At 33.9% G+C, this 23324-nt stretch overlaps 2 protein-coding genes across 2 annotated transcripts in view; one reads left to right on the top strand and one right to left on the bottom strand.

Annotated features, from left to right (window-relative positions):
• The first annotated feature begins 9 nt into the window (after window positions 1-9).
• On the top strand, window positions 10-1610 carry LOC110036542 (putative receptor-like protein kinase At1g80870). The gene has a single exon (XM_020741018.1). The coding sequence runs from the start codon at window positions 71-73 to the stop codon at window positions 1517-1519; it is 1449 nt and encodes a 482-aa protein (XP_020596677.1). The 5' UTR covers window positions 10-70; the 3' UTR covers window positions 1520-1610.
• A 2583-nt stretch (window positions 1611-4193) lies between these two features.
• Window positions 4194-23324, bottom strand: part of LOC110039338 (magnesium transporter MRS2-1-like) — a 39405-nt gene continuing 20274 nt past the window's right edge. The window contains exons 2-5 of the mRNA XM_020744370.1: window positions 20248-20376; window positions 19825-20160; window positions 19692-19739; window positions 4194-4680 (exon numbers count right to left, since the gene is read on the bottom strand). Of these exons, the coding sequence (XP_020600029.1) occupies window positions 4450-4680; window positions 19692-19739; window positions 19825-20160; window positions 20248-20376 (744 nt within the window). The 3' untranslated portion in view covers window positions 4194-4449. The remainder of the gene's footprint in view (window positions 4681-19691; window positions 19740-19824; window positions 20161-20247; window positions 20377-23324) is intronic.

The following is a 23324-nucleotide window of genomic DNA, read 5'->3' as shown; positions in this document are numbered from 1 at the left end:
CTCCGCCGCCTCCCGCTCCCTCGGCCGAGGCTCCTCCGCCACCGTCTTCCTCGGCGTCCTCCCAGACGGCATGTCCGTCGCTGTCAAGCGCCTGAACATACCCCCTGCCTCGCCGGAATCTTCCTCCGGCGACCGCGAGTTTCTGAACGAGCTTCAGGTGCTTTCTAACCTGCGCCAATCGGTCTTCGTTGTCTCCCTCCTCGGCTACTGCTTCGAGGGCCATCGACATCGCCTGATTGTCTACGAGTATATGAGCAATGGAAGTCTGCAAGAGCTGTTCTTCGGTCTCCGCCGACCGGTTCTAGATTGGAGAAGAAGGTTTCAGATCATCCAGGACCTCGTGAAAGCTCTCACCTTTCTCCATCTAAGGGATTCCCCGATCATCCATGGCGACATTAAGCCCAGTAATGTCCTCCTTGACCATGATTTCAGGGCCAAGTTATCTGATTTCGGTCTCTCACGGCTAAAGAGTGAAGATACAACTCTGCACATTCGTCCTTCTTCTTCTTCTTCTGGTCTGAATCATGAAAGGAAGGGGAGACGAATGGGGAAGGAGTCGGCGGTGAGCCCATGTGATGATGAGCTCGACTGCATTGAGAAAAACAAGGATTTACACCCGAGTTGTCCGGTGGATGATGGAAGGGCATGGAGGTGGAACGAGGATAAAAGAAGCGGGGGAAGTAGTAGAGATTGTGCGAGGGAGTGGATTGGAGGTCAGATTTTCCCCAGAAAGATTCCATCTTTAGATGAAGTTTACGGAAGCTCCCATGAATTCAGAAGCCAGAGATTCGAAGATGATGAAACTAATTTTACAGACCCCGGTCTGAGCGCAAATGAATGCAGTAAGGGGGGCAGGAAGATGAGGGAATGGTGGAAGGAGGAGTACTTCGATGAGATAAACAACAAGGGAAAAGATTATAAAAGCCTCAAGTGTTTCAAAACCAGTAACAGCAGCAATTTGGATGACAGCAGCTGGAAGAAGAAGAAGAAGAAGAAGAAGAAGAGCAGAACAGCAAGCCATGAGATGTCCGGTGGAGATCTATTCAGCGAAGAGCTAAGCAGGACAAGGAGTATGAGAGGAACTGTGTGCTATATGGCTCCGGAGAATAGTGGCTGTGGGAATTTGACAGAGAAGGCCGACATATATAACTTTGGGGTTCTGGTTCTCGTGATTATCTCAGGGAGAAGACCTTTACATGTGTTGGAATCACCAATGGCGTTTGGTAGGGGTAATCTTATAAGCTGGTGCAGGAAACTGGCGCAGAGAGGGAGTGTGTTGGATATTGTGGATGAGAATTTGAAAGGTTCTTATGACAGGGATGAAGTCAGACTCTGTATAGATATAGCTTTGTTGTGCTTGCAGAGAGTGCCTGATTTGAGACCTGATAGTTGTGATATTGTTAGGGTTCTGGAAGGACAGGAAGAACTTGGAGAAGTTCCATTGGAGGCCTCACCACCACCATCAGCTACTAAGTTTATTTCTGAACAGACCAAAATGGGAGGCTTTTCTGGATTATGAGTAGAAGTTGGCTTATATTTTTGTTGTTAGCTATTTGGAATCTTATATTTAGGAATGTAATATATTGATTGGTAGAAAAAAGCTTTCAAATTCCAATGTCTTAAGTTGGTCGGTTAAATTTGGATGAATTGTTGAGCAAAAAAGCACAAATAGAGAATATATATATATATATAGCGAGAGAGAGAGAGAGAGAGAGAGAGAGAGAGATGTTTAGTATGGTATTGAACATTTATATAGGGAAGGCCAATCATGCTTGGATGATATAGAGATAAAAGTTGTAATAAAATAGGAAAAATAATTTTGGTGATGGTGGTGGGGATGATAGGGTTGTTAAAGTTTCATTGAGATGACATTTTAAAATTGAAAAATAGAGTTCCTTTTAAAATAATTTATCAGGTAAGAGTCAGTTCGAATCTGGAGGGCAACATGATGCACTATAAAATTGTCATCCACCTAGAGGGCAACATTATTATCATTCATTGATAATGTAATACTTCAATACCTTTAATGTTGGTAGCCTTGGTAAGTTGCTAGGGCAAGAGTAAGTACAAAATCCTTTCTTGAAGACCTGATGCAAATTTCATCAAAACAAGTGACTGCATCAATAATAGCAAGATAACATCAAACATTTATGTTATAATACCGCACCAACTAAAATAATATTCAACTAACATGTCCCAATAAGCACCCTTGTGATCTCCTCTTGAGGAGGGCCTCATGGAAACTCCTCGAGTCCTTATCAATTACTCTGTCCTCTAGAATCTCTTCTAAGAAGCATGTTTTTTGTCTTGCAAATTCGTTCAAAATCTTCTCAAATCATCCCGTACATCTCTAAAAAGTGTTCTTTTAAGGGTTCACATAAGCTCTATGAAACATGTTTAAGGTTTTCAACAACTTCCCTGTATGAATTTTCTTGCATCATATCTTTCTAGCCGTTGATTTGAAAACCGCCACATTACTTTTATTGTGGTAGTTGTCACTTGGAAAAATAATTTATGATATCACTTATGCATGCATCTCCTCAAAATTGATTTTGGAAATTTAAATTTAAGTATTTTCTTATTTTAGTTACTAAGTGATGAAGAGCCCTCACTATTTGGCCCAAATATTCTGCCAAATATCAAATGACGTTGCAACAATCATTGGTGTGATTTATTGCATGCAATGTATGTCTTCATATGGTATTTCTAACACCTCCTCAAGTTCTAAGATAGTAATTCGTCATTTGTCTTTACATTTTAGATAAAGTTTCTACTTTTTATGGACCTACTCATTTCAATTGCAACTATGTAAAAAACTAACTCACAAAGTAGATTTGTGAGTAGAACCACTCACACCTCTCTCTCTCTCTCTCTCTCTCTCTCTCTCTCTCTCTCTCTCTCTCTCTCTCTCTCTCAGTATACACATATACATATACACACACATTCGCATGGCATACGTACATACATTAAGTCAAAACAAAATGGAGAAATAATTTGAAAAGGAAAGCAAAGCAGAGCTCAATCCAAAATAACCAACCTATTCAATCAAACTCATACTCGTCCCAATCCGAAAAATCAAAATCGGTTCGGTGAAAGCCCGTTGATTCAACAGCCAAGCTACAGTCAATTGAATTCCCTCTCAGTAAATTAAGAGCCAAAAAACAGAGAAATAATCATGAAATCCAATAAGCATATTAATCCAGCCAATCTTAGAATCAGCAATTTATGCTGCCAATCCAGAATTTAGAATCTTCCAGCCCATCTCTAATAATATCAGTCAAGGAAGATTTACATACATACCACTCAATTCTTATGTATTTACATATCCAACGGCTAAAATTCAATTTTTACAAACATAAAACCTTACCTATGCATGAAAATATGGTATTTTTGATGTGATATCGAAGATTTGGATGGCATGAAAGTAAAAAATTAAGCTTAGGTGTTAGATATGTAAATACATACGAAATGGGTGGTATGCATGTAAATGCCACAAAAATTAAAAAAAGCATTATAGAACCATGTTGCATCCTCTGAATTGATATTTGATCAAAAGCAACCGGCAACAAAATCACTTCCAGAAAAAAACATTAAGTAGCAAAATGCGTAGGAACAACAGGCAATCTAAAGATACACCGGGCACAACGGAGAGAAAAAAAAAACACCACCCAGTGTATCGCATCCGTCGTCCGGACATAGCTCGCATCCGGACTCCAGATGCAATATTTTCTCAAAAAACAGCAAAAACCAAAACACCAGCAGCAAAACAAGATAAAAATACCTAAGGGCTGAATTCAACAAATAAAGTTTAGAAAATACATACCAATGTATTTATATACTAAACATCTAAAATTTACTTTACATTTATACCACCCACATATTTCATATCACATAAAAAACCCACTATTTTAACTTTAAGAAAATGAAATACACATTTGCATGCATAGGTGAGATGGTATGCATGTAAAAACTAAAGTTTAGGTGTTAGATATGTAAGCACATACGAATTGGGTGGTATGTATATAAATCTTTCTAAATTTTATCACAAGTTTTTTCTTTTAAATTTAGAGGATGGAGTCCACAGAGATATCGCTTTGAACCTAAATACTCTTAGAGATGGGCAAAATTGAAAACCATTCAAGCAATCGAAAATATCATAAGATTTCATCCTATTCAATAAAAATTTGGCCAAACGTCCCTGAATAACATTTCTAGCTAAAAAAACATGCATCTCTATGCATAAATCACTTTTAATATATGCATCTAAGCTAAAATAAAGGAGCTAGAAATGCAAGCAGCCACATAATAAAGCATATAATGCATTATTAAGGCATTACTTACAACAGTAACAAGCTAAAAAGAATGATGATACATTGATGGAAGCCAAAAAAGGATGCCTCTTACTGAATTGGTAGATCTGCTTTGATGCAGAATTAAAAATCAGTGTTTCTACAAAGGAATTAGTCTTCTGTGTTTGAAATACCACAAGAAGCCACAGAAGATGATGATGCCGCAAATTCCAGTAACAACGAGTACCCACTGAAATGCAATTGGATTGTCAAACAACGGTATGGCGAAGTTCATACCAAAAACTCCGGCAACAACCCCAAAGATAGCGACGACAAATGTTCCAGTAGTGAGCAGCAGCTCAAATTGGATCAGCTGATTTCTAACATTGTCCTGACAACAAAAGTAACTTTGCAGTTAGAGAAACAGTATAAACAACAGGGGCCATTTACATACATAGCACAAAATTCTAATGCATTTACATATCTTACACCTAAACCTTCATATTTAGACACATAACACTCAATTCTTTAATATCACAAAAAATCTATTGCTACTTTTTAAAGTGAAATGCACCTTTTCATGCATAGGTAAAAGCACCAAAGTCCTATATATGTAAATACATAAAAACAGAATTATAGATTTGCTTGTCATAATAGTATCTTGAAAGGGAAATTTACATAAGTAGCACACAATTCTTATGTATTCACATATCTCACATCTAAACTTCCATATTTACAAATAGTGTTCAGAAATCAGAACAGAGAAAATAGCAGTACAGTACTATATCATATAGCAGGTAGTTTGGATTTAACTACCCCTCCAAACTCATTCAAACTTTTCCTAAGAAACTTTGGATCGGTTCCACTAGACTGCGTGGTAAAGCTCCCAAAACCAGATATTCCCTCACATCCTAACAAAGTCTGAGTGGCAGCACGATTTTGAAATAATAATGATATTGACATTCATACAACTATCATGAACATCAAGGGAAACAATGGCAATAGTAGTATCATTATTATTAGCCTTATCCTGACTATTTAAAGTTGACTTCATGAATCCTCATTCTCTATACTCTATTCTCCCTACTGAAAATGACAAGGTGTTAAATATATTTTATATAAGATACTGAGTGAAATGTACATTATGTAATGTCTAAAATCTCCTAAATTAAAAGTTTAATCTAAACCCAGTATTTAGGAGCACTCTTTAAAATCTCAAACTCAAATTAAACCATAAATTTTAAATTTCTTTTTTAGGGAATCAAATATTATCTTAAGAATAATATAATATCTAGAAATATAGAAGTATCATTCCATAATCAACTCAATCACTAAATAAGATATTTCAAAAGATGACGTGAGCTAGAGAATTTTCCTCTGCCACATTTGGATAGGACGTGATTTATTTTATTCAGATAAACAAATTCCTTATAATGACAAACTCGTATATTTAATTACATCGTAAAAGCTGTCTTCTACTAAAAAGATTATCAATTAAAACAAAAACTTTCATGTTTATGTTGATTTTAAAGTTTTGATACAAGATCGTTATTTTAGAAATCCAACTAGAATACAATCAAATTTGGGAACATTTATTATCGGAAGCATAAAAAAGATAAGTAAGAAAAGTGTGAAGCGTCGAATACTGAGAGATTCAATGACACTTCAAACCATTCTAAGGTTGAGCTTTATATTTTAGATTGAAATTCAATTTATGTTTGAATTTTTAATTTATTAAAATATTGGGACTTGTATTTCAACATCATAAAATTATGAAAAGGCATAGAAGATGAGGACTTACCCCGTAGCAAAAGAGAAACAAAGTGCCTCAAATCCTAAGCTAAGATGAGCACAACCGATACGAATAATAAATCCTAAGCTACAATATGGTACGAAGTGTTATACCAATACTTAGCCCAAACAATTCATTTTGCCCAAAGCTTTAGCATATCTGATACAAAACAACATAGATATGTCTCTACACTCCTGTTGACCACCTCTGTCTAGTCATCTGTCTGGGGATGATATGTTGTACTAGTCTGCCTTCTATAATCAGAATAGTTCCGTTCAGAAATGGCTGAGGAAACATCTTGTCCCTGTCTGATACATGATTCAAGAAAGTTGTCTTATGCACATTAGTTGGCTTCATTCTGATCGGATGGTATCCCGATTTCATATCAATATTCAAGAAGATGGCTTCTTCAAAAAGATTATCTAACAACTCATCAATCACCAGAATATGAAACTTTTCAGACACAATTTCTTCGTTTAAAGCCTTGTAATCCACATTAAACCTCCAGGTACCATCATTCTTCTTCGACAATAACGTTGGACTGAAAAAAATGGCTGACACTAGACCTGACAATCCCTGTCTTGAGCATCTTCCTAATCAACCTCTCCATCTCATCCTTCTAAATATGGAGATACCAATATGGTCTGACACTAATAGGAGAAACTCCTTCCTTTAATTTAATGACATGCTTGTGCTCCCTTAGTGGAGGTAACCCGTTAGATTGCTGAAAGATATAAGAAAACTATTGTAGAAGCTATTGAACACACTCGGAGAACTCTATTGACTCTAGATCCTGAATCTCCTCTAGACACTACAACTCCACCAAATAGTCAATCCAGCTCCTTGTATCAGCTTGACCATGGCTTATGAGATTGATGAAGAAAAGTTATTGAGATGCAAGAATAGAATTTATATTCCCAGGGAAAGAAATCCTGCATGAGGCACATTATTCAGGATACACCATACATCCGAAAAGCAATGAGATGTATCAAGAGTTTAAAGGCTTATTTTGGTGGCCAGTGTTGAAGCATAATGTAGCATAGTTCATGGTAATATGTCCTACTTGTCAAATGGTTGAGTTAAATCCTAGTGGATTGTTGCAACTGTTATACATACCAGAGTGAAAATTGGTGGATATTGCTATGAATTTTGTGATTGGGCTACCTAAATCAAAGCAGGGTTGTGATGTTATATGAGTTATTATCGATCGTCCGATCGAGTCTGCACATTGGACAAATATATTATATAGACAAGTTGGCCAGAATTTATGTTGATGAAATTATGTGACTGCATGGAGTCCCAAAGTTTGTTATTTCAGATCAAGATAGTAGATTCACATCCAGACCATGGAGGAAATTTCAAAAAGCTTTGAGTGCTCAACTAACATTCAGTACAGTATTTATCCCCAAACAGACGGTCAGCCATAAAGAACGATAGAAGGTCTACTTGGACTTTTTGTTTGATTTTGGGAGAAACTGGGAAATGCATATACCTTTGATAGATATTGCCTACAATAATAGCTTCCAGATCATAATAGCTATATCTCCTTATGAAGCCCTATATGGAAGAAAATACAGAACACATTTGTTGAGCAGAAACTGGTGAAACGAAAATAATTGGTGTTGATTTTGTTGATGGCACAACCGAAAAGATCTGACTGGTTCATGAGAATAAGAGCAGTACAAGACGGACAAAAAAAGTATTATGATGCTAAGCACTGACTAGTGAAATTTAAAGTGGGGGAATTTGTTTTTCTAAAGGTCGGTTCGATGAAAGGTGTTACGTGGTTTGGAAAGTCAGCAAAGTTAAGACCATCATATATTGGTCCGTATGAAATTGTTAAGAAGATTGAGAAAGTGGCTTACATACTTGCACCACCAACACATTTATACGAGGTACATAATTTGTTTCATATCTTCTTACCCGCGGAAGTATATTGTTGATGAGTCTAGCAAGTTTGTTACATACCCATAGACATTCAGTTTGAGCTGGAATTTTATAGAAGAACCAGAAAGAATCATAAACTGTCGTGTGAAGTAACTCAGAAGTAGAGCAATTTCTTTTGTTTGTGTGTTATGGATACTCAAGACTGAAAAAGAAGATATTTTAGAAAAACATAAGAAATGAGAGAAATACATCCACAATATTTCAATAAAGCATGAAATATGTTTTTGTACTTCTAAATTTCGATGACGAAATCTTTATTAGAAGGTGAGAATGTAATAATACCCCTTAATAAATTTTTTATTAACATAACTTATAAAATAATAATATTATTAAAAAAATAATGAAATGAATTTGCTTGTTACGACACTTGTAAAGCAAGTGTCATTCGAACATCATTTTCACCGCCAGCATGAAGTAAACGAGAGCTTATTCCCTCATTTCCTCCCATTCGACACCACAAGAGCAATGAACGAGAGAGCGTGAGAGACAGAGAAGGAAGAAGAAAGAAAGAAAAAAAAGAGGAGGTACCGTGTAGCTACAGGTGTGTTCAACCAAGCAATTGAGGCTCGAATGAGCCTTCCTCTTGCATCGTCAGCAAATTGAGAGGAAGGAGAGGCTACACGCCTCTCCCGCAGCTGTACAGGGCTTCTCTATGATTAAGAGACACTTGATCAATCACCATAAGGCATGAGCGGCTTTCCCCCATTTTTACAATTTTCTAGGCGTGAGAAGCTTGACTCAGAGCTAGGAAAGGAACGACTTGTTGGAGCCCTTCTGAGTGCAAAGAATCACTGTTTCGAGCAGACGATCCAGTGAGCAGGAAAAATTTTCTATCCAGACTACAGACGTAGCTTTACGTGTGGACTTCCAGTGATATACCGCAATGTGTGTTATATCGGGCTCACCTAAAAAAAATATTAAAGTAGAACCGCAAAAGTTATTGAAGTGAAACTGCGGACACCAATAACCCCCAAAATAACCTCGACATAACCTCCACGATATTATTTTGGGGTTATTGAAGTGAAATATATGAGTTTCTCTTTAATAACCCTGAAATAACTTCTGCGGTGTTATTTCAGGGTTATTGAAGTGGAATATGTGAACTTTTCTACAATAACCTCGAAATAACCTTCGCGGAGTTATTTCGGGGTTATTCTCTTCAATAACCCCGAAATAACCCGAAATAACATTCAAAATTTTATTTTGAGTTTTAGAAGTGGAATATATGAATTTCTCTTCAATAACCCCGAAATAAACCTGAAATAACCTCCGCGGTTTTATTTTGGAATCTATGGGTTTTTCTTTAATAACTATGAAATAACTTCCGCGATTCCACTTCAATAACCTCAAAATAACCTTCGCGATGTAGCACATGTGATGACATATTATTGGAGTCTGCACGTAGAGCTACGTCCGGAGTCCGAACAGAAAATTTTTCCTAGTGAGCAAGGGTTTCTTGTGCCCTAATCGAGCAAAAGGAGGAAAGGTCGTGCAACATGCGTGAATAGTTTAATCGAGCTATGTATACTCCATGCGCAGTTAGAGCAAGGCAGTGAATTGAATAAGAAATTTGAAACCTAATTTTACGGTTAATATTTACTTTATTTTACTAAAGAAAATATATTTATAATTACTTAAACATGAATTTTAAAAACTGTAAATTAAATTTATTTTAATTTTTTAATAATTGCTTAAGCTATTTAGCGAGACAGGTAAAACAAAAAAGAACGAGGGGTTTTCAGATATAAAATACATGTATAATATTAAATAAATTTTGTGATTTTGTAGAATATATTAAGCCATATGTCGAAAAGAAAAATTTTAGAAAGCTTAGCAAATCAAATTGCTTGAGAATTTTATTGAATTAATTGTCATATCTTATTACAATTATTAAAATAAATTGATAGAATAGTTAATATTCAGAAAGATGTAATAAGTAAGTACTTTTATAGAATATTAATTAAAAATTCAATTAGATGAATTACAAGCAAGAATGCTCAAGTATTTATGTTAGATTTAAGATAAAAAATTTACCATATGTACGTATAATATAGATTAATTAAAATAAATGTAATATTATATGTGCACCAAAAGATTAGTTTTACCTCAAGAAAAAAAGACAACAAACGTCAAACTGCTTCGTACGGGTGCATAAATATATTTTTATTTTACAATAGTTTTGTTTATCTATAAATGCAAATTACACGTTTTAATAATTTCAACATTTCTTTAAAATTGCAAAAAATCATACTTTTAACATGTTAAATACATGAAAATAAATAAAATATGATATATGCATGTATATTGGAGTCAACCCTAGATGATACTGACAGAGAAATACAATTTGACCATGCACAAAAATGAAAATATATGTATGTTTGGTGGGATTAAAAAGATTAAACGTATATTTCTTTTAAAAATTATACGTTTAGAGTGTGACTCTAAATAATAAAAAGTATTATATTATTACAACTATCCCTAGCTGTTATTATTTATTATTTGCTCTTATTCTCTGATTATGTATTTCTTATTTTTGCATTATTCTATTTTTTTTCTTTCCTAGTTGTTTTACTCTATTTTTATTTCTTTCCTTTATTATCTCTATTGTGATTGTCTTTAAATATCCCTCATCTTATCAACAATATTGTGTTGGTCTATTCCAAGTATCAACATGTTATCAAAGCCTAACCCTAGATCTAGTAGCCCCCGGCCTCCTCTGTCGGTTCCAACGGCCGTCGAGGCTTCCTCTGTCGAATCCAGCTCAAAAATCCTATAGTTCAAGCAGCCGCCGGTCCAATTCCAAAAGGATTCCTCCTATTCCTGGGCAGCACCCAACTTTCTTGCAAGTTCCTGTTCTCGACTTCCCTGCAGGTTCCTGTCCGTCGGTCCAATTCCAGAAGAATTCCTCCTATTCCTGCACACAAGATTCCTCCTGTTGTCGCTGTTCTGCAGGAAGGATTCCCGCACTTGCCCTGCTACCTGCAATTCCTACAATTGTATCTGTTTGTCGTGATTCTACAGAAATTCATTGATGGCTCAAAACTACAACAACATATCCTATGGCTTAGTCGGAATTATGGCTGATTTTTTCAATGAATCACCCTCAGAAGACGTTCTTGACTCCATAGGAGGATCGACTCCAACCTCCACTCTGCGAACACGAGGACCGGAAACCAACATGCATTTCTTGATCACAACTCATAAGTTGAACGACAGTAAATTCCTTCATTGGTCAGAAACGACGACTTTGTTCATCAAAAGGCGTAGGAAGTTCGGTCATCTCACAAGTTTGATTTGTGAGCCTCCAATAAAAGACCAGACATATGAAACTTGGGAAGTGGAGAATTTCAAGGTCAATTCAGGGTTGATCAACTCCATGGATACTTCAATTGGTCATTCATACATGTTCCTCCCTTTAGCTAGTGCTCTCTGAACGGTTGTCCGTGATACCTACTCGAATGTAGGAAATTCCGGCCAACTCTATGTGGTATCTAAGAAAATCTGGGAGGCAAAACATGGGTCAAGAACCGTGAACTAATACTATAATGAAATGGTTGCATTATGGATGAAATGCGACTTGTAATATGACTACACTTGAAATTCTCCGACCAACTTATCCCTCTTCTAGAAAATCATAGAAAATGATCGTTTGTTTCAGTTCCTTGCTAGCCTTAACAAAGATCTTGACAAAGTTTGGTGGGTCGTATTCATGTTCAAGATACTCTTCCTCACACTCGAACTGCTTTTACCGAGATTCATCGGGAAGAAAGTAGGAGACTTTTCATGTTCGACACTTCTATTCCTACAGTTGAGTCACCCGCCTTGATCTCAAATAGTGCTCAGCCCTCGTCCACAAAACCTCAAACCGGTCACCCTACTTGTGATTACTATCTCAAACCCAACCACACTTGACACAAATGTTGGAAACTTCATGGTAAGCTGACATACAAACCTTCGGCCAAATCCTTTGCTGCTAATGAACTTACGGTGCTAGCCAAACCAAACACGACTCAACCGACTCCTACCCGGAACATCCCAAAATCCTCTAAATCCCTAAAAAACTAGATGGAGAAATTGATCAAGATTCATGGAGCCAATCAATTCTCGCGGGTCTGTCGACCTCTCACGTCCGACAAGATACTCTTCCTATGACTTATAATTTATCTCACCTCTAGTCAGTGAATTATTGATTCAGATGCCACAGATCACATGACTGACTGCTCGCAAGCTTTTAATATCCATGCTCTGAAAAAAATACCGTCAGAATTGTCAATTAGTCCTATAACTCAATTGCTGATAAAATGTCAGTTGTACTAACGACCGATCTAACTCTGAAGTTCATGTTAAATGTTCACAAGTGATATCAATTGCATCACTAATTTATCTTCTTATGGTTGTGTTTTTCAAGATCGTTGTTCGGGAAAAATTATCGAAACTACTAGGAGGGTAGCTAAACTCTACTACTTCGAAGATGAGAACACGGATAGTGAAGACACGATGACACTCAAAAGTTGTATTCTATCTAGAGTCATTGAATGTCTTACTATGTTGTTGCATTGTCGTTTAGGACACCTTAATTTTCAACATTTGAAAAATTTATATCATTTGATGTTTTTTAATAAAAATTTCTCTAACTTCAACTGTGAGACATGTCAGTTAGCTAGACATCACAGGATCTATTACCCACCTCACACCTACACACCTTCCGCTCTTTTTTACCTCATTCACAGTGATATATGAGGTTCTTCTCGTACTTCCAGCTACACCAATAAACGGTAGTTCATTATCTTAATTGATGACCACACTCGAATGACATGATTTTACATTTTAAAAGACAAATCAGAAGTCACTGCAACCTAGCAAAACTTCTACACTTGTTTTAACTCAATTCAAAACTCTCATTCAGGTCCTTCACACAGACAATGGTCATGAGTTTTCAAGTCTATTTTGAGTGAAATATTTTTTAAATAAAAACATCCTTCATCATAGTTCCAGATACACTCCTCAAGAAAATGAGATAGCTGAGAGAAAAAACCATCACCTCTTCGACGTTGCTTGCTCCATTATGTTTCAATTCAATGTTACGAAAGATTTTTGAAACAATGTCATTCTAAATGTCACCTATCTCATAAATAAAGTCTCCTCCAAACTTCTGCAAATGGTTAGTTCTACCTCCAAACTTCTGCAACTCTCCTTGCCACCATCTCTCAGCTTCTCCCTTAAACGCAAAAGTGGCAAGTTTAACCCTTCTCTCTGGTGAACAAGACAACTTATCAATAAACTTTGCCACTCATCAACCGGTTCTCAACATCCACTGGACTTCCCCTCCAGAAAAAAGTGGTCTCATATCCTAAAACAGCTTCAAATGTTTGTCCATCTAGCCTCACATAATAGAACTGGTTTGAGATTGAGAGTTATTTATCATTTTAGTCACTACAGTCATTATCTCAGCAAGCTTATCTATGTTCAGTGACGTATCCGAGGCATATCGATTTCTACCACATCATCTCTAACTTATTCCTCCTGATTTTCCATATTTCTCAAATAACATAATAAAAAATATAATTAGACACAATTTAACATTTCATTTATATTATCTATGGGTTACCTCAATCAATATAATGGCTTTTTTTTATCAATATTCAAGTTTAATGGATCTGATAACATATTTGTCATGACCCGGCCTAACCAAGTCAGGATTTGTGGTGGCACAAATATTAACATTTCTTTTAAATTTAATACAATAAACAATCATAACTTCTAAGAATAAAAAAATCACTAAAAATCACAAGTACACTAAACAAAAATTCAATTCATCCAAAGTATCAACATAGTCTAAGAATAAAACAATATCGCAATCCAACTAAAAATACTCCAATATTTCTCAGAATTAAACATCATAAAAACTAGAAGCAAAATAAACAACATATTACATATTATCAGTACTCCTCCTATAAACTTAATCCCTCATGTCAGTCATATCAAACCACAATTTTGCTGAAAATATAATTAAATCAAACAATAAATTTTCCACCACTTAATGAGCAATCACAATCTTATTATGCATAAAGTAAAATGCAAATGTTAAGCATAAATATCTAAAGAAATATATTATTTACAAAATAAATCAAACTGTAAACTATCATTTTAAAATTGTTATTATTTCAATTTAAGTCATTTATCTTTTTAAACTATCTTTCTTTCAAGAAATCATATGAGGATTATAGTCATATTCGAATGTATTATCAAAAAGCTATACCCATAGGTACCCTCAAAAGTTTGTACTCGTAAATACCCTCAAAACTTTGCATCCGAAGATACACCTTTACCATTTTCATTTCATTTTTCATGCACGGGTACAATGGTGTTCCCAACTAGTACTATAAGGAGATAAATATTCATTGACTTAATCATTTACTTATCATTTCATATCAAAATTAGTTAGATGTATTTTCATATTTCAATTATTTTTTTCTATTTGTGAGACATCTTTTAAACACTAAAATGTCAATCATAAATGAAATATTTGCTTTTAAATAATATTACAAATTCATTTTTAACAATGTTATTATAATTCTTTATCCTTAATACAAAACTTTTAAAGGAATCATTAATTTAATACAAATAAGGAAGTAATTACTCACATTAACTTTTAAGAGACTTCTGAAATAATTATCCCTTAACTTTACTTCTCCTACAATCATCTATATCCATTAAAAGTGCAGATATAATAATTTTATTTCCAAAATAACTTTCTAAGATAAAATTCCTTAATTTTAATATTTCTCCCCAATTAACTTTTAATCAAGTACTCTTCCATGAAATTCATAAACTCTACTTAATGACGTTTAATTAAAGCCACAAATATAAATAATAAATAAATCTTTACCTACAACTCCGCTGAAGTTACTTTTCGTAAATTTTCCATTCAAGGCCCATCTTCCAATCCGAGATTTCTAAGCCTTCAACTCATAATTAATTAAACCTACTATTAATATTTTCATACACATATGTATTAAATTCATTTATTGAAATAAATAAACCCTACTCTAATTTTAATAAACCCTTCGGTCACAGCTCCAGCATACATGAGCCACTCGGTTCGTCTTTGCTTCTCCTGCTTTTGCTTCACACAAGACAAAATGCAAGAAAGTCTCGCTTCTGCTTACACTTTCCCATTTTTCTTTGCTCAACAAGGGACAAATGACTTTAACCTCTCATGCACACTAGGGCTTCCTCTCCTCTCTTCCTTTGTGCATAGGACGCACCTAAGATCTTTTCCTTCTCCACCTTTCAGCAGAATACGTGTGCAGCTCACCTCCAAGGTATGACATGCTTCTTCCTCCTCCCTGGGCTACTCAGCAAAGGTTTCCTCCTCGACTTCACTCAAGAGCCTCCTTCGCTTCTTCCTCTTCTTCCTACTCTGTCCTTGCTCTGTTAGGGCACGACTCCTTCACTGTCATTTCTTCCTTCTCCCTTCTTCACAGACTCCCACTCTCGCTCTCTCAATTTTTTTTGGTTCGAATGGGGACAAACGACAATTAAGCCTAACTGTAGAGACACTTATCCCACACTGTCGATTCAATTATTATTTTTTTTTATTTTATTATTATTACTAAAAATTTTAGTTATCACAGGAGACTTGAAAATGAAATTTATAGACCATAAATTATCAATTAATTTGGATCAGTTTTTCACAACTTTATTTTTTAGACAATTTTCATAGATTTGTTAGACTACGATTTTCTTTTTCATAACCAGATCCATTATACTATGATGCTGTAAGAGACTCGCTAATTTTTTTTAAAGGAAACAAAGTCGATAACACCCAATTTTTAAAAAAATTATTTTTCTTATAACAATTTTACAACTATTTTTCAAGTAATTGAAGCCATCCTAAATGGTCCATATAACAAATGATGCAAGGATTAAGCATTAGGAAATGAAAAAAATCATTGATCTCCAATTTGAGCATAGAATAATGAAAATGCTAAGATAGATATGTCATAAAACTAAGAAGAAATATATGAACGCTTATAATGGAAGAACTATAGGAGTGCATTTATTGAAGATAAGATAATCTAAATTAGACTTAGGTTGTTGGAGAATTAGAAAGGAGGGGCGCACTTAAGATAACATTAATAGAAATTATTCAAAATGATTTGTGAAGAATAATTAAAAACACTTCAAACAACATTTCATAAGAACAAATCAGAAGTGAAGAGCATAAAATTGGTCCCAAATAATTAAGATGAGGCACATGATGATGATAAATGCAATGCTACAAATGGTTTACCAAAATTTGTCTAAAAAATATTTTGATTTATACTATCTAGCCATCGTAGTGGTGTGTCTTATGTCCTCCTTTGTACAGATGCAAATAATCAAGCCAATTTCAACAACCTTAGCATCAAAAGAAGCTACTCTGAATATTTAATAGCTTCATTATGCATACTATCCTTTGGCTAATCAAGCTTGCATCAAAGCATTCTTATTTCTACCACAATCAACTAGCCATTCAAGTCCCTTTTTACTACCAAACTCATGGACCCAAATAGCAAGTAGCTGTTTTATAAATTCATTAGTTTTCTTAAACTCTCCTTGGTATCCTTTAATTTCAAGTATTCTTTTGGCACAAGGCTTTAATTTTAGATTTCACGTCATCATCCATATACCAATTTTTTTTTTGATATTAATGATTCTTAAATACATTACATCTAAGCATCACCTAAGTTTCCAATTTTAGGAAAAAAGTTATAAATCTCATCTAGTTATCACCTCTTCATTAAAGTTCAGTGCTTTTTTCACTAGCTTCACTAGCTCTAAGGGTCTGTTTGGGGCAGCTGTTGATTATTTATAATCTGGTGATAAACAGATTATAATCTGTTGATTATTTATAATCTGGTGATAAACAGATTATTCTGATAATATGATAATCTGCAGATTATTAGAATAAGTCGGCTTGCTGTTTGGGGCAACTTATTCAAAATAGCTTATTGGTAGTTATTATTGTATAAATGACATTTCTGACCCTGTTTGGTAAAATTGTTTGCAACAGAGCTAAAATGAGAATAGAAACATATAGTACATAAGCATATAGTGCAGAAGCATGAAATCATCACAGATCAGTTCCAAAAGATGCATAAAGTTCTCACACTCTCGTGAGTATCAGAAAAAATAAGAAAATGATAAAGACAAGTACAACTATAATAAGAAATATTAAAATATTTAATTTTAAACTCTGACTACGTCTGTCCTCAACTACACTATCAACTAAGGAAAACATTAGATCATTGTTAGCCTAATGAATCTTGTTAAAATGATTTTCTAAATTCTTAATGATATAAGTAGGCATTTTCATCATTTGTAAAGTGTATAAAGGAATAGAGGTCAGAATACTCTTTAGAAGAGTAATTTTACCACTAAAGGAGAGGAAATAATTATCACAAGAAAGAATCTTCTCATTGAATTTATCTAGCAACTTTTAGAAAAGATGGTTCCTTCTTTTACCTTTGCCAAGATAAAAACCCAAAAGAATATGGGGAGGACATCTTTAACACAATGACTAGAATCATGAACCCAATTTTTCAGTCTTTCTTATCCAAGTCAAGTAAAGCAAATGAAAGGGAAAAGTAAAGCCTTTTAACTATACATTGTCATCCCAGGTAAGCCTTGAGAAGCCACAAAAAAAAAGCTTGTGAAGGTTTAGAAGTACTAGATAACTTTTTCGAAGAAGCGTAATGAAACAGAGCATATAAGCATATGCACCTATATGTAAATGTCCAAAATCTTCAGCTTTTTTTTCCACTGTTGATGAGAAAAAATATAACAGGTGAAGTGTGATAAAAAAATTGATGAGCAGTAGGCCTTCCAAAATCCCCAACTAATGTTTCAGATCTACGATCCAAACCAGCAGAAGAAAGACTATAACAAACCACCCATTCGAAAAATCATATCTAGCATCCAACATTCCATCAAAACTACATCCAACCTTCGAAAAAAACTAACCTCATTTGAGGCGAGAAGAAATAGGGTTTCCTAATACCTTCAAGATCATGGAGGGCCAGGGCGAGGGAGAGCATAGGGTCGAATGTTAACTCAGGTTTCGACCTCCGCGAGGACGAACAATTTCGACCTCCGCGAGGATGAACAAGATCGGGGAGGGCTAGGGCGAGGGAGAGCATAGGGTCGAATGTTAACTCAGGTTTCGACCTCCGCGAGGACGAACAAGATCGGGGAGGGCTAGGGCGAGGGGGAGCACAGAGGGCACGGGATGAATTCTTCACCCAAACGCACGAAGCAGACACTAGACGCGGCCCCCTCTCCGCTTATCAACCTATTAACAAAAATGTAGAAGCGCGTCTGAACGGCAGGATTACACAGCGCCGAACGCCTTTTTCAAACACCCATGTGGCGTTTTCATACCGCCACCACAACCAATAAGCTGCCCCAAACAGGCCCTCAACCTCCTAACTTATATAAATTTAGTCCATTATTCTAATTCTTCAAATTTTGAAGCGGTGTCAACTAAAAGAACTATGATATGTACAAACAACAAAGTATTTCACTTTGAATATTTTTAACATGCACTTCCATAACCAATATAAGAAAATGCAAATGTAAGAATGATCCAAGAATCTATTGTGATTCAAAACCCTTTAATTATTCCACAAATACTTCTGATGTTTGCCACTACTTCATAGATATTTTAACAAATGTCAATATGATTTTAACACATCTTTTCTCTTTAATACCACCAAATTTATCCTCAAAATACACAATCTCATCATCCAGTAAGATCATAAAAATAATAGGTTGAAGTTCTAATTGTTGTTCTATGAACTATTCCTTTAGTTAACTAATCAGAAAATAAACGTAAAAGAAGTTGAATTTCTAAATTAACGAAAAGCACTATTTTATTAACCTCTTGCATCAGTTCATTATAAATTCATACGTATGACTACTTAAACTAAACAATCTCATTGGTCCTTAAAACTGCAACTAAATAGTTGTTCCATTTTTTATTTCATGTCATGTACGCTTATTTTTTAAGAAATCATAAATAAGCCATCATACTACTCCAATATCTCTGACCAAAAACTTTATCCTTATGCATATTCATAAATTCACTTTTTTAGGATGACTTTGTAGTATACACATAAATATTATTTGATTTTTAAGATTTTGAACAAAAGTCCATCTAATAAATTTCATTTTTGTAGTTCTGAAATATAGAATTTCTATCTTTATTTGATATCATTTTAAGTATGACCCCCTATTAACTTCACACTTGAGACATCTGAATTCATAAAATTTCAAAATCTTACTTTTCCTAGCTTAGTCATATTTATTAAGAAAGGCAAATTTGTATTATCATCATTAGCCTTGTCCCAACTACTTGAGGTTAGTGCATAAGAGCAATTTCATGTATTTGCATATTTATTAAATCATTTTCCTACTTGTTAGTACCCAGCGAATCATACAAACAATAAAAAACTGTAATTTTTTCTTTGCAAATTATCCTTTGTAAATCTTTTTTATCACAGAGTGTTTGCATGATTCAATAGTGTTTTATTTTCCCACTTCAAAAGCAAAATTTTTCAACTTTCAACAGTTTATCAACTCAGAAAACAATAGGAAATAATACTAAGAGAGAAACTTACAAGCTGAATATTGATGAAATCTTCTGTGTCATCAATATACTCTTTCAGCTGAAAAAAAAAAAAAAGGAACAATCTTTTCGTTAGAGAACTTCATGGTAAAAAAATAACTGGCTAATAAGTAAGAGAAACTTACAGAAGTAAGCTTATTTAGTGTGTTGTCAATAACGACAAAATAAGCCTCCAACAACATTTCTAACCCCTCTATATTCTCTTTTTCGCTTTCAGAGCTCTTCATACTATCATGCCTGCTACGAGAAAGGCTTACTGCCTTCTCAAGTTTCCGCGAATTAGTTGGAGAAGAAACAGGAGAAACTGGAGCAGAAACCGATAGGCCGGCACCAGTAGAACTGTATCCAAGTAAAGACTGATCACCAAAGAAAGAGGCTTCCAATCGACTTTTCTTCTCTGTAAGATACATTTCAGCCATATCACCATCATCATCCATTAGCTGCTCTATCTCATCCCTAACCTACACTAGCAAAATATTGATATAATTAAAGTCGGAAAAATTTATCAGTAAACAAGCAATCAACCAGTTGCATGAATGTTACTGTACCTTCTGAACTCTCCTAGTTAATGCAACAAGTCTGCTTTTGAGACGGCGTACTCTCTCCAAGTTGAGAGTACTGATCTTTGATGTTAACTCATCTAACAAAGGGTATGCTTCAGTTTCAAGTTCACCAGCCTGAATGAGAAAACAGATGGGATATCAGTTAAGTTCTTGCCTATACACAACATTAAGAGCAGGTTTAAGATTATTATTATTATTATTATTATTTTGCTTTTTTTAAAAAAAAAATTCTTGTTTAGTGTAGTATTTATAGGTTTTTATTCTGGGAAATTTAGTTACATAACACACAATTCTTATGTTTGCATATCTAACACCTAAACTTTCATATTTACATATAGGGGCATTTACATCCAAACCACAGAATTTTCAAGTATTTACACATCTAACAGCTAAACTTTAATCTTTACATTTATACCGCTATTTGTTTCTCAATAGATCAAAAATACCATCATTTTAACTTAAAAAAAGTGAAATACACCTTTTCTTGCATAGGTAAGGTGGCATGTAGGTAAAAATTAAAGTTTAGGTGTTAGATATGTACATATGAACTGCGTGGTGTGTATGTAAATCTACCTTATATTTATAACACCTTTTTGTCATAAACCTTATCATGAAAATGTGTAATTTACTTTAAAGTAATAGTGGTATTTTTTATGCGATATTAAAGATTTGAGCACTATGGATGTAAATATGAAAGTTTTGCTGTCAGATATGTAAATACATAAGAATTGTGTGGTATGCATATGTATGCTTTTATTTTTTTCTTTTAAAAAAATCAATTTTTTTTTAAAATACTCAAATAATTTCTAGATACCTAAAGTGTTTTAAAATAACTAAACACATGTTTAACATGCCAAATAAGTTTAGTTTGAAATCAAAATATAAACAAAATAAAATAGAATTAAAAAAAATGAAGAAGCAATAGCATCATAACATCAAAAATAGTGATACTATCAGCAAGAATTAAATGAATTTCATTAAACATGGAATTGAAAACAAAGGCTGATCTTCAAAAACATGCTGTGTGAAAAGTGAAACAAAAAGACAAGCAAGCAGATGTTCAACTACATGCATGAAAGGATCAAATAGAGACACCATTGCACTTCCTTGAGTTCCCCACCTTCAAAGAGCAGGAGTTACAAGTATTGTTTTGAGTCAGCAAATAATATGAGAGGCGACCCAATTATCTACAACTTCGGGGCCTTTTGGGATCATTTTTGTTTTTCATTTATTATTATTATTATTATTATTTTGTTTCAATTTTGATTTGAAACAAAGTTTGCCTATTTCATTAAAGTATGGTTGTTATAAAAAAAACATTCGAAACACATAAAAGTTGTTTTGAATGTTTTCAAAAACATTTTAATTTTAATTTATTTTTAAAAATATTCAAAACACAACAAACAAACATGTTTTTAAAACTAAAAGAAGGAAATAAAATTGATCCCACAAACCCTTCATAAAATGTAATTTCTTGTTGCTAGCGCTTCTTTAAGTGTTTCTCCTAGATTATTCAAAGATATTGTTAAATAAAAAAGCATATTAACGATTAGTCCAGTAAAAAATTTCATACCAAATTCAAATGAATTCTCCCTAAGAAAAAACGTAACAATTTTTGTGATGGAGATTTGCGAGTTTATGCTCGTCAAATATGCCAATCAATGTTGATGTGAGCAACTTTATTTTAGTTTACTTCGTGATTTTTTATTTTAGGATTTTAGACATGCTTATAATGCATTTTCTACAAGGAAGAGATGTGTTTAGGATTGCTCAATTCACAAAGTTTAATTAGTGTAATTTGAATTTACTCATACAGATGGAAGTGTTGGGGAAAATGTATTGAATGGAATTTGGAATAATTTCTTCCGATTATCCATACTTGCAGAGAAGAACATGTGCTGATTTGCAGCTCGGGACATCCAATTTCTACTCTCCAATCATGGGTAATTCTAAAGGTTGTCCGTAGGTAATTTCCAAATTCTTTGGTCAAGGGATTTACAAGACAATCTGATTAACTGATTTCTACGATGTTTTGAGCATTTATTCAATATAGATTAGAAAGGAAACCAAAACTTGTATTTATCTAAACAAGCAACCTCATGAGCCAAGTAAAGTCTATAAATACTTAATTTAAAGCATGTATGAAATTTAGGCTTGAATAAAATGTCGTTTCCTAGTTCAATTTCTATTACGAGTTAAATGTATGATTCCTTCGAGAATGATAAAACAACCTAAATTCTAGGGAAGTTCTCTCCTTATGTTGATGGATTTGATTTTCTTGCAGTTATTTCATCTCAACTTCTATTTAATATATAGAACTTGATATTAACTTGTTTAGTGCTCTTGATTTTGATCACAAATTGACAAGGAAATATAATAAATGAAAATCAAATTCCATTGTTCAATGTTTTTATGTGGTTCAAAATGTTTGCCAAGTTCATCAAACTATTTTGTTCATTTCAACGTCAATTAAATTAAAATTCTAGAATAATATGTTCATAATTAAAGAAAGAAAATGATTGAATTACTTAGGGAATTGTGGTCAGTGAATTATTAATTTCCTTCGCATGTATTCATATTTCATATTATGTATCATATTAGTTGCATTAAAAAACCGTACCCTAAGTTGTCCAACATCAACTTGATATCTAAGCTTATGGTTTTAATAATGTGGTTTATAAAGAAGAATTATTAATTGGGTAGAGAAAAGAAAAAAATTAGTGAATAATGTCAAATTAAATAGGATAGGATAATTTATGGTTACAGTTAATAATAATATAATTATCATAAAATTCAAAATTACACTTCTTGCATTTGATGGAAGATATAATTTTAAAAAATATCAGTATAAATTAGTAACTTGGAAGAGTTCTTTAAAGGGCTATTTAAAACAAAATTAGTGAGACATACACAATTATTTTGGTATTATAAGAGTTGGAGATAGAATATAGCCCATAAGATTATCATTGATACTAAGATTTTTAATATTATAAGTGCTTATGCTCCTCAAGTAGGTTTAGATACAGGGTCTAAGGATAAATTTTGGAATGACTTAGAAAACT

This window comes from Phalaenopsis equestris, unplaced genomic scaffold (genome assembly GCF_001263595.1).
Source record: "Phalaenopsis equestris unplaced genomic scaffold, ASM126359v1 Scaffold000002, whole genome shotgun sequence".
Taxonomy (NCBI): Eukaryota; Viridiplantae; Streptophyta; class Magnoliopsida; order Asparagales; family Orchidaceae; genus Phalaenopsis; species Phalaenopsis equestris.
Note: the sequence above shows the minus strand (reverse complement) of the source record. Positions and strands in the feature narration are given on the sequence as shown.

What these genes read in the sequence shown, in the direction of transcription:
- LOC110036542 (XM_020741018.1), top strand. Translation starts at nt 71, where the DNA reads ATGTCCGTCGCTGTCAAGCGCCTGAACATACCCCCTGCCTCGCCGGAA.